The sequence below is a fragment of the Leptinotarsa decemlineata genome, unplaced genomic scaffold (assembly GCF_025532065.1).
Source record: "Leptinotarsa decemlineata unplaced genomic scaffold, Ldec_3_MD MMD2_tig00000505_RagTag_RagTag, whole genome shotgun sequence".
NCBI lineage: Eukaryota > Metazoa > Arthropoda > Insecta > Coleoptera > Chrysomelidae > Leptinotarsa > Leptinotarsa decemlineata.
This window is the reverse complement of record NW_027412549.1, coordinates 12,983,714-12,995,229: the sequence shown is the minus strand read 5'-3', so window position 1 is coordinate 12,995,229 and position 11,516 is coordinate 12,983,714. Positions and strand designations below refer to the sequence as shown.

The window sequence follows — 11,516 nt, the reverse complement described above, 5'->3', positions numbered from 1 at the left end:
GTAGCAGTTTGTTTAGGATTAGTTCTTATTCGTCAAATGCCAAAATTGAAAATTTCAACTCAAAATAATCAAAAAACAATGTATTTTTGCGGAAAACCATATGAAACCATTTACATCGTGCTTGATTGATTTTTTTAATTAAAATGCCCTATCATCAAAATAGCGAATTATGATAAAAATAATGTTTTCAGCAACATAAACATGTAAAAATTACTTACTATTCACCACCTCAATCGGAAATAATCGTTACCACATTACTATTCTTTATAAATTTTTGTACTTTTAATTGCTTAGTTTTGAAAAAATATTGACCCAAATTTTTGTGGAATACAAAATTGTAGGTTTCGCTTTTCGAATAAACTTATTTCCTCAATTGCCCTATGATGCACGGTATTATTAGATTCTCCAACATATTCAAATATTTATCGATAGTCAAATTATCATCGATAAAAAAGGGACCTTTGATCTGGTCACCTAAAATTCCTGACCAAACATTCAGTTTTTGAGGTCGCTGGGTATGAACGTTGGGTATGAGGATTCGTATCACTCCAATATCGACAATTCTACTGATTTACCTCTTCATTCAAACTGAACATACATTCATCCGAAAAACAAATTTTATACAAGAAATTCTGATGCAAGTTGATCCGTTCAGTGAGACTTTCACAAAACTCGATAAGTCTATCGAAATCATCTTCGTTCAATTCATGAACTGGTCTAATCTTATATAGATAAAATTTTTACTTATGAAGGATCCTGAAAACATTTGTACGACTGATTCCTGGTTCTTCGAGATAACTTAGTAAGAGAGATTGCGAATTTTCTATTAGTCCAACATGTCCTAAAACTGCAGTACAAATAGCTTCATTGTTGACAACTCCCTGAACGGTTATGCTTTTTATTGTTAACAGATCCAGTTTCCATAAATGTGTTCAATAATTCCGAAACGTATTTGTGCCGTTCATTTCTTCTTGGATGATTATCATTGAACATACGGGCAGCAGCTCTAGCACTATTTCCATTCTGGTAGTACAAACTCACTATTTCAATCTGTTCTCGAAGCGTATAAATCAAAAATTCACAAAAACAGAAACACTAATTGTAACTTCACCTGGTAGACAGTTATTGTAGAATAAGGCAAATACAAAATGAAGAGAATATCGAATTCAAACTTAACTAGGCAAAATAAGACTTTTTTGAAGTCCATTCAGTTAAAATTTGATTTGAGTATAGATCAAGTAACTGAGAAATCTTTTCGTGAGCTCGTGGGATGTCTCATGTAGGTATTTGATGTTGGGGACGAGACCAGACATTTGTTATTGTGTCAATTATTTCAGTAGATATCAAGATTGAGCTTCTGATGATACATGGGTACACATGAAAAGGGTTCTGAAGTACTTAAAAGACACTAAGAATATATGACTAACTTACAAACGAAATCAAAATAGGGAACCAAATTTTACTTGTTTTGTTGATGCCGATTGGGGATAGAATGCCGATTTTGATAGAAAATCTGTAACAGGGTTTATTTTAAAGATTTCTGGTTGTTCATTTCTTTGTGTTACTAAAAAGCAAAATTATGTTTCTTTATCAACAACAAAAGCCGAGTTAGTGGCGCATTGTGCTGCTGTGTGCGAGGCTTTATATTTTAAGAAGTTGTTGAGTATTGTGAATTTGTGTGTAACTAAAATAAAAGTGCATGAAGACAATCAAGGGTGTAGCGCCTTTATAAGAAATCCTTCGAATACCTAATAAAAGAGTAAAACCAAAGACTACAGAATACTATAAGACGTGTCACTCGCTCATTTTTTGACATCTGAGAAATCTCGCCGCCCGCTAGCGACAGCGGGTAATTACCAGCCGAGGTAGTACAGTGTGTCGCTTGAAGTTACCAGTTCTCGTCGGCACACGAGATATAAAGGTTGTCCGTATTGTTTGGTATTGTCAAAGACTACAGAATCGGTAAACTTTGGTATTGTGATAGTGTTGTGTTCGTTCGGAGTTCGAAATATTTATTTTGTGAAAATGTCGACGTATTGCTCAGTGGATGGTTGTCTGAGTACGGTGGGAAGCCCAGGTATTTCGTTTTTCCGCTGCCCAAAGTACAGTGAAAGGTATGCATTCAATATATTCACCATTAATTTTTATTTTACCTATCTATACCTTTTATGGTTTTGTTGTATAAAATTATTCATAACGAAATATACCGCCGGCATTTGCCAATCCAAACTCATTTCAATCTTTTTTCAAAATGTTCAGTTTATCGATTGATATACTTGAATTTTTTTTTAGGTGTCAACGTTGGAAAAATGTATTAGGCTTCATTGGGAATCATAGATATGCTACTCTTACCCCAGAGCACAGTCACAATAGAATTAAAATTTGCAGCTTACATTTTAGAGCCGATGATATTGTGAATTCTCGTATTCATAGCTATGATGTTCCTTCATTGCGTCTGCCTCAAGATGGTTCTCAGAAAGGTTGGTTCAGTGAAGTTTATAGATTCAAATGATGAAAAAATCTTATTCCACTTTTTAACATATGAAATTTACAATATCAATTTTGTTGTTTAAACCTTCCAGATGATGATGCCATTGCCGGTACTAGCAAGGATTTTATTTACATTGATGCTCAGGTTCAAACGGATCAATTAGGATCACGAGGTGAAATATCTTTTCGTTATATTATATACTTACCTGATCTATTTTTATATGCTTCGGAAAAAAAAACGATGACAAGAAAACAATTATTGAAAGTACGTACATCTTTCTTTTAGATGAATGCAGCCAAACATCTGCTAAACTCTCTTCGGGAACTCCAAGAAAAGTGGCATTACGAAAAAAAATTGTATCACTAGAGAAAACAGTAGCTTCAACATCAAAAAGAGCACTGGACGAAACCGGAATTACTCTGGATGATGTTTTCAAGTTTCTGGATCGAAAATATCCTGAGCAATATTGTAAGCTCTTGAAAGCACAGCTTTCTTTGATAAATAAAGCACCAAAAGGGTCCAGGTATAGTGACGAATTCAAACAGTTTGCATTGACTCTTTATTTTCTTGGTCCGAAAGCATACAAAAAAATTTCAACAATTTGTAGATTACCGTCAAAAAGTACACTTCATCGTTTCACGAAAAATTGGATTGTTGAACCAGGCTTCAACGATTTTATTTTTCGTGTTATTGAATTCAGGATTGGGCTCATGAAGGAGAATGAAAGATATTGTATTTTATGCCTAGACGAAATATCTTTGAAATCTCATCTTTATTATGATATTTCCAGAGACAAAATAGTAGGTTTCCAAACAAGTTTGAATGGGACCTCTACTGACATAGCAAGTAGTGCTCTAACAGTAATGTTCAGAGGTTTGGCAAGCAATTGGAAAATACCACTTGCATACTTTTTCTATAAGACATCAGCAATTTCTGATGATTTGAAAGATATTTTGTTCAAAACGGTACGAAGATGCAAAAGTATAGGCCTAAATGTCATGGGGGTGGTTTCCGATCAGGGTTCAAATTTTCAGAAGTTGGTGAAAACTTTGAATGTTACAGACGAAAATCCCATATTTCTGATAGACGATCATAAACTTGTATATTTGTTTGATATCCCGCACTTGCTGAAGTCGACACGAAACAATTTGTTTTCCTATCAGTTTTTACTTCAGGGTGGAGAAACAAGAAAACATTACATAGAAACAATGTATAATTATGATAGAACTAAACAATATAAATTGGCTCTTAAACTTAATAATGACCACATTTATCGAAATAATTTTCAAAAAATGAAAGTCACGTTGGCTTCCCAAGTTCCCATCAAGAGATATTGTTGACCATGTAATAGAGATGGAAAACATATTCATTGAAAATTTTGATAAAATCGGCAGTGAGAAGGGAATTGGACAGTATTTGAAAACAAAATATTCGAAAATTCTTTTCTCACATCCATGTCAAAAATTCCTCTTCGATTATTATATATCTTTATATACAAGAGTTCGGATATACTTTACTTTAAAATTCATGAACCAGGACATGAAGATTGTTAGGAAACATAAATCATGCAATGTAAAATTGAATATTTTAAATCATTTATAAACATATAACATTATATAATTGTATTATTTTTGTTAATAAAACATGTTTTTCTGAATGTATGTTTATCATTTCATCAGTAAATCACTCTGATCTGTTTCTTAGATCATTTATTCATGAGTTTATCTATCATGTTTCTAGAAGTTGATCGACAAACAACTACTTTCGTATCTTTGTTTATCTGTCTGATACAACCGAGCAAGCGAAGTTTCAACTTCGGAACGTCCCCTGTAGATATCGCGAATAGGAACTGCCCTCGTATAACTGTCATGCGGCCGGCGGCTTCCAGACATCGTCTGTCGGCGATATGATTTATGGAAATCGCAAAAAATGCAATCCTGAGCCGTACCGACAAACGAATTCCTTGGAGTGAACCAACTTATAGTATTCGGTAAACTTTGGTAAAACATATGGACCTAAAATACAACTTTGTTTGTGAGAATTTTAAGAAAGGATTACTTGATATTCAGTACGTTGATAGTTGTAACAATCAAGCTGACATTTTAACAAAGGGTTTGCCAGTCATTTCTTTATTAAAATTTGTTAATTTACTAGGCTAAGAGATACTGAATAGTTAAGAAAAAAAAACTTGTTCATTTTAGCGAGAGGGAGTGTTAAGAATCTTCATAGAAATCTGTATTGTTACGCTAAAATGAAATGCCGTTAGAGCCTTAGTTTGGTCCATTTTAAATAGATGGCGATACAAATCAGATTTCTAAGTTTTCTACATTAACAATATATATTTTTGGATCATGTGTGTGATGCATAAAAATGTTCTTGAGTTGAGCATAGAACTTTGTTACTACTCTGTTAAAAACGTGGCAGTGGGAAATAAAAGTCGATTTGAAAAAGGGAAAGAGTGGTGTTTTTATCAATAAAACAACATAAATTTCTGTGTATTACGATTTCTATCTTGTACATTATGATGCATTAGGTGTCCCCAAATTTTCGTACATGAATCATGCGTCAGAACGCGGTGTAAATTATCGATTCGAGAGTCAGAGTTGTAGTAGGCACTAGTAACTTTACAACTATTAAGCACTATGACGATAAATCAGATGTATTAGGTTTCTGAAGTTTTATTCGTTTTTATGAGACTACTTGAAACTGTAATATCTGAGTAAATGCTTATTCAATTTGATCGTAATAGGCGCCATACGAATCAGTATAGCAACGTAACACAAGTCAAATAATTATAGTAATAATTAGCATGATAATTGAGTGCTCGGAATTCGATGAAGTAGTCGAAGACCGTTTTTGCCTGGTACTGATTGGAGAAGGTTCTACCGGTGAGAAAGTTATCGAAGTGATTGAAAAGATGGTAGTCGGTTAGCAAGAGGTCTAGAAAGTATGGTGGGAGAAGCAGAACTTTGACGATCAATTCATTTGATTTTCGGACGGTGATTTGTGAAACGTGCGAATGGGCGTTGTCATGGATCAGGATCAGACCTCTTCTGTTAACCATTGATAGCTGCATCTGACGTAATTTCGTCATTTTCATTCCATCAATTTTCTAACAATAGGACTCTTCTGTGATGGTTTGTCCCGGTTACAGATAGTTATAGTGAATCACAACAGTCGCTGACCATCATACGGTAACCATGGTTTTTTGAGGGGTTTTCGCCTTTGGATGGCTCATCCAAACAACTCATCCAACAACTGTCCTGAACGACTCATGTTGTTATAGAGGATCCACTTTTCATCACACGTGACGATCCTATTCAAAAAAGGATCGTTTTGGTTGCGCAGAAGCAAAGAAGAACATACCTCGAAACGTGATAATTTATGTCGATCATTCAAATCGGGGGGCATCCACTTTTCGAACTTTTTGGCCTTAGCATTTCGTTCAAAACCATCACAACCACATGGGAGCTGACGCCCAGTTCTTTCGCCATCCCATGCATCGTTTGTGGTGGATCAGAATCCACCACGGTCCTCGAATCCTCGTATTGTAAATCGACCACTTCATGGCTCATCTTCAAGGCTAAAATATCTGGAACGAAATTTTGTGAACTAACGTCGGACAGTACGTTCATTCACACTATCATTGCCAAATGTCTGGTTAATTTTTCGGGCAGTTTGTATTCCAGGAACAAATTAATTTCAAAAAAAGTAACTCTATACAAAGATGTGAAGATCATGCAAAGAAGTAACTTTCGATGACATGAGTAGATCAAACTCATTCCGTGACATTAAATCGTAATTTTATGGAAGAAATGAACGTTTTTTTTCTGATAATGTTTTCCAGATTTGGTACTGAAGAGCTAATAAGGCAAGTAAGTGTCTTACAGCCAAATATCGGATGTTTACCAATGGGGATGACAGTGTTCCATGTAAGTGAAATTTTTACCTTTCATTTAGTATATTGTGTGGAAATCCTGTGAATGATATCTGATTCAGTTCCATTATGAATGTTTGGAATACAAACTGAGTAGAGAAAAGTGTTTTTTGTATAATTAAATTTCATATAAAAGTATTTGTTTCTATATAATTTTTCTTTCATGTAATTCAATGTGTATATGAAAGTAGCTGTTTCCTCCCAGTTTGTGTGAAAGTTACTTCTTTGCATGATCTACACATCTATGTACAGAGTTACTTGAAATGGATTGCTTTCTTCCTTCTTTTGGAAGATTCTCAGGCAAAAACTTTCTTTTCCAAAAATTAATCACTTCTAATAATATAAGATAGGAAAGATAGAATAAGATAGGAAAACCCACTTTTAGGTAATTACTCGTTCCTACTACTTCATTCGTCACAGCTTTAACAATCTGTCTCGAAAGATCAAAATATTGAGAACTTCAGTTCGTTTGATTCATGCGATACTTTTGGTTTTTAGTGAACTGTATAAAGTGGTTATGACTTAGGAAATGTCGTTTTCTCAATAGTTATACAGATAATTGAGTTCAGATGACTGACAATAAGGATATTTCATTTGATAAACTTTTCATCAATACATTTTTTGTTTCTAAATTTGGATCCAAATTTGAATGTATTCGGAATGTTAAAATTATATTTCCATACGTTGTATGAAACGTTGTATCTCAAAAAGACACTAGTATGTTTTTTCTTATATTTTGTATTTGTACAACGTATATTTTAATCTTGTACAAGATTTGTACAACGACTCACTCTGTAATAATAGTCCATGCCTCAACTTGACTTACTTGGTAAATGCATCAGATTCAGTCGGTTGCGCTGTAGGTCGACTGAACATAAAATTCGAGGTGGGGAATCTTGACCCAAATATAGCGGATAGTGAACTTACTTGTGTTTACTTCTATAAGGTGATCTAACAGACAGCGTTGCTCCCGTCTTAGGATAGTAAAGTACGTTTTTACATTTGCGGTCGCGCTGATCTAATTTTTGTTCAGGTGTTTCTTGTCGGTAAATCCAAAACTTATGCTAATTTAATTATCAATTGTACTATTCTGAATATAAAACTATTCTATTTTATAATAATGCAGTCAATTTTCAACAATTGTGTATCTGTTTTTTTTAATTTCAAATTTATTACAAAACGACCGTTTGAGGTTATATCGCTCATCTGAGCGCCATTAACCCTTTTAGTGTATGTATGTATTTTTTTGAATGTTTTTTTACTACCAGTAGGTCAAAGATATATGCTTTTGTTTTGAATTGTTGATTACTTGGTAACTGAAGACTTCGTTACTTTTATTAATTTTGAATTAATTGAATTATAATAAATAATTTAAAAAATATACCATTTTTTTCTTAAGTGACCGCCATTCCCCCTCCCTATCCTATGTTTAATTTATGTTTCAATTGACCCCATTCACTCGACTTCTCTTCAATGCACAATTCATCATGTTTTCGATAGGCATACGTAAAGGTCAAAAGTCATCAAACTCATAGTGCAATCGGAAACATTTCGGTTCTAGAATTATTCATCACATTTTGTATTCAAAGCATTCGTCTGTTTCATCCGCATATCTACCACACAGCAAATAACGAATCATTTTCTACAATTTTTTCAATGGGTTTAATTTTGAACGGTAATTGTCGGGGTCCAAACTTCTAACTAATTCACTTTCATTTGATGAAATGCGAAATGAGCATTCCACAATTTTAAAAATTGGATTGTTTGAAATGTTTTTCGTTTTTTATCTCGAATTCAGTTAACTTGTAAAGCATTCATGACAACAATCATTCAACATATTATATTTATGAATTATTTAAATTTCTCAAACATATATGCCAAAAAAGGAATGACATTAATTTTCCCATGAAGATCTCTGAGAATAAATCATCTCTGAAATACTCCGTGTCAAGTGAGTTGAGTCGCAAAAACCATTAGTTGGTTTTCATCTTGTGATCTAGGGAATCGGCATGCAAAAATATTCAAGTAACAGTCTACTGTCAGATTTTTACCAGACAGTTCACAAAACAGCAAATCGCAACGCGTATTTCGCTATGCAATAACTTTTTCAAACGTTTTCATTCATACTGAATTCTACTCAATTTGTTTTTTATATAATAACAATTTGGATCGTATCACCTTCTACCTACGAAAAGATATTTAATTTCATTTCACCTGAGTTGAGGAAAACACTAATTAAAGTTTTGAAACATCTCAAATGAAAATTTTACTAACTCATCAAATGGACATTTTGTTAATAAATTGATGGATGTAGCCATTAACTACGTGGTAGGAGATCATAATGAAGAAAAGAGAATTGAAGCTTTATATGTTTTTCACCATTTTTATTTGTCACTAACGTTACTGCAGTTTCGTCCTATAAGGACATTTTCAAACTTATAGGTACATGTGTATGTTTTTTTACCACTTTTGAAAATGTCCTTTTAGGACGAAACTCCAGTAGAGTTAGTTACAAATAAAAGTGGTAAAAAACAGAAAGTTTCAATTCTCTTTTCTTCATTAGGACATTTTGTGCTTTATATAATAATAATTTTACATGAGTTTAGATAGAAAATAAATTGAAATGTACCTAAATATCATGAATGGAAATTTTAACAAACTCATTAAATGGGCATGTATATAATGAACTAATTATCAACTTCCACATCAGAAAACGGATTCAGAAGAGGTAAAGATTTCAATTCTATATGGTCATTCAGTTAATTCAGAATTCTTGAATCTAATAATTTCTGAGCATTGACTTTCAAACATAGTCGTAGTTGAACTCATGCCCCTAAGATGGTTTGCAATTGTGGAATTGGTCTTCACATTCAAGAAACTACTCCGGTGTTCCTTTTATTCCTTGGGTAAAAGTTCTTTTCGTTTAGCTAATATAAAGTTTTGGGCGAAAAACACAAGTCAACTGATGTCTCCAACACTGAAGTTTTGTCTTCAGCGCTTTTAATACATTTGCTTAAATTATCATCTGTCCGGTAAGCTACGTCCAAGTCTGTCCTTTTCAAAAAACGAGTAATGTTATTGGTGGGTTACCAAAGCATTTCAATGTCCTATGACGCTCATTACTGTTTCTTAAAGTGGAATAAACCTGGTAAATGTATTGTTTTAGAAAGTTTTTTGGAAATAATGAAGTCAATATCTAATATTTACCTTGTAACCGTTGCTAACAGCGATAAAAATCAGTTCATGCTGAAAATAACTTTCTGGCAGTGGAGTATTCAATAGTCTGTGAAGGATAGAATTGACACAATATACTTATATAAGTATACTGTGATATTGATAGGTCAATGGAATTACCCAGTTCGACAAACTTGCCCAACTGTCTACCTGTACCGGTAAAATAGACTGAGATATCATCTACGTATCTGTACTAGTTCAAGAAATATTTTTATACTGGTACAAATACGTACCAGAAACAATTTCTTATCCTGATAAGTCATAAATTCATCACTTGTAACAAACATCATAGTGACCAATAAAATATAAAAAGTTTTGGAATAGTTTTTAAGATGCAACATCGTTCACCAGACACTTTTCCAAAAAAAATCAATTTAATTTTTCGTATAAATCTTTCAAATAATTTCATTTGAATTTTCATCCGGCAAATATAATAATTCCGTTGGAAGATAAATTATTCTGCGAATATTGTTTTTTTTTTCTGTTTCGGTATTATCTTCAATTGACAGAACCAAATTTTTCGTGAAATGGCCACAGTACGTATAAAATTAACCCAAATTTATTCTTTGGGAACATTTGGGAACATTCTTTTCCAAATGTTAAAAACAAAATTATTTGTCTGGATCTATATTGTTAAATGCTTCAGATGGTGGATTTTTAAACTTTCAAAACCAAAGTCACTGATGAAAATTTAGAATACTGACAACAATAAATGAAATAAAGCGTGACTATTCATGTTTCAAATTTCAACTACAATAGATACAAAAAGCTTTTGTATCTGACATACCGTACTACTACGGTAGAACTCTTGCTCTCAAAAATTAACCTTGATACCATATTTTTAAACAAATCCAATAAAAATGTGTATCATTTCAAAAACATACCTACACAAAACAGACAATCAAGAACTGCAAATTGAAAATGAATTACGTTAGCACTTTCTAATAAGTTTATTTCGATTGAAAGTATGTTTTTTGTTTGTTTTTCTTTCGATTAACTTATTGAGGGGATTAATGATTACATGTATTTTGCTTATATAATTGCTTTCCCATTCTATCTTAATTATTACTGTTATTGAATAATACAAAATGAAAAATTGTAGATTTACTATGCTTCAATTATTATTTACAGCTTTCCACCGTTCATTCAAAGAATTTATACAATTTTACTATAGCTGACAACACTTTTGCTGACTATGAAAATATATCTTTTTGAGTTGGTTCCCCATAAAAAATCTGTTTTTTTTTAAACCAGCTGTTGCACCCCTACAACCCTCAGAAGTAGAAACTTGTGCGAAGTAAGGACTAACGAGGTCTTACCTTTTAACGTGTGATTCCTAACATATAATATATAGGTACATATACTTACATCTTTGCAGATATAAGTGTATGTAAATTGTTCCGCAAGGTTTAAACGTAGGGATGAGTGATGCAACACATTAGTGTTTCATCACTCTTCGCCGACAATGCACTGCCAACTTTTTTTCCAAATGGAAAATGGGCCCCTTTTCCAACTCGTTTGGTTGTTATTTCAATTCTCTGTCCAATACCATTTTATTTTTGGATTTATATTCGTTTTAAAGATATGCATTCCAATGAATGTTTAAAATGGTCGCCAATCACTTCCTGACAATAATGAAGTTTGTTTGCAAATTCATTTCTTACATTATGAAATGTTTCTGGGGCACCTTTTATTCTAGCCATGACCTCTGGAATACATCGCGGTTGGGTATAGTATACCTCAGATTCTATAAATCACAACGAAAAAATCTGAGGGCTTTATATCATATTGGGTCATTCTCATGGAAAGCCCATCCACCGGTTTGGATAATTGGCATCTAGCCACTTTCGAACC

At 33.0% G+C, this 11,516-nt stretch overlaps 1 protein-coding gene across 1 annotated transcript; it reads left to right on the top strand.

Moving 5' to 3' along the window:
* The first annotated feature begins 1,802 nt into the window (after positions 1-1,802).
* LOC141481790 (uncharacterized) lies at positions 1,803-4,148 on the top strand. The gene is made up of 3 exons (XM_074173991.1): positions 1,803-2,480; positions 2,583-2,663; positions 2,777-4,148. Exons 1-3 carry the CDS (start codon positions 2,252-2,254, stop codon positions 3,829-3,831), a joined length of 1,365 nt encoding a protein of 454 aa, XP_074030092.1. The 5' UTR covers positions 1,803-2,251; the 3' UTR covers positions 3,832-4,148.
* The last annotated feature ends 7,368 nt before the right edge of the window (positions 4,149-11,516 follow it).

Coding starts and splice junctions, on each gene's coding strand:
- LOC141481790 (XM_074173991.1), top strand. CDS start 2,252: ATGTTCAGTTTATCGATTGATATACTTGAATTTTTTTTTAGGTGTCAA. Junction 2,481..2,582: donor TCAAGATGGTTCTCAGAAAG/GTTGGTTCAGTG, acceptor TAAACCTTCCAG/ATGATGATGCCATTGCCGGT. Junction 2,664..2,776: donor GGATCAATTAGGATCACGAG/GTGAAATATCTT, acceptor TCTTTCTTTTAG/ATGAATGCAGCCAAACATCT.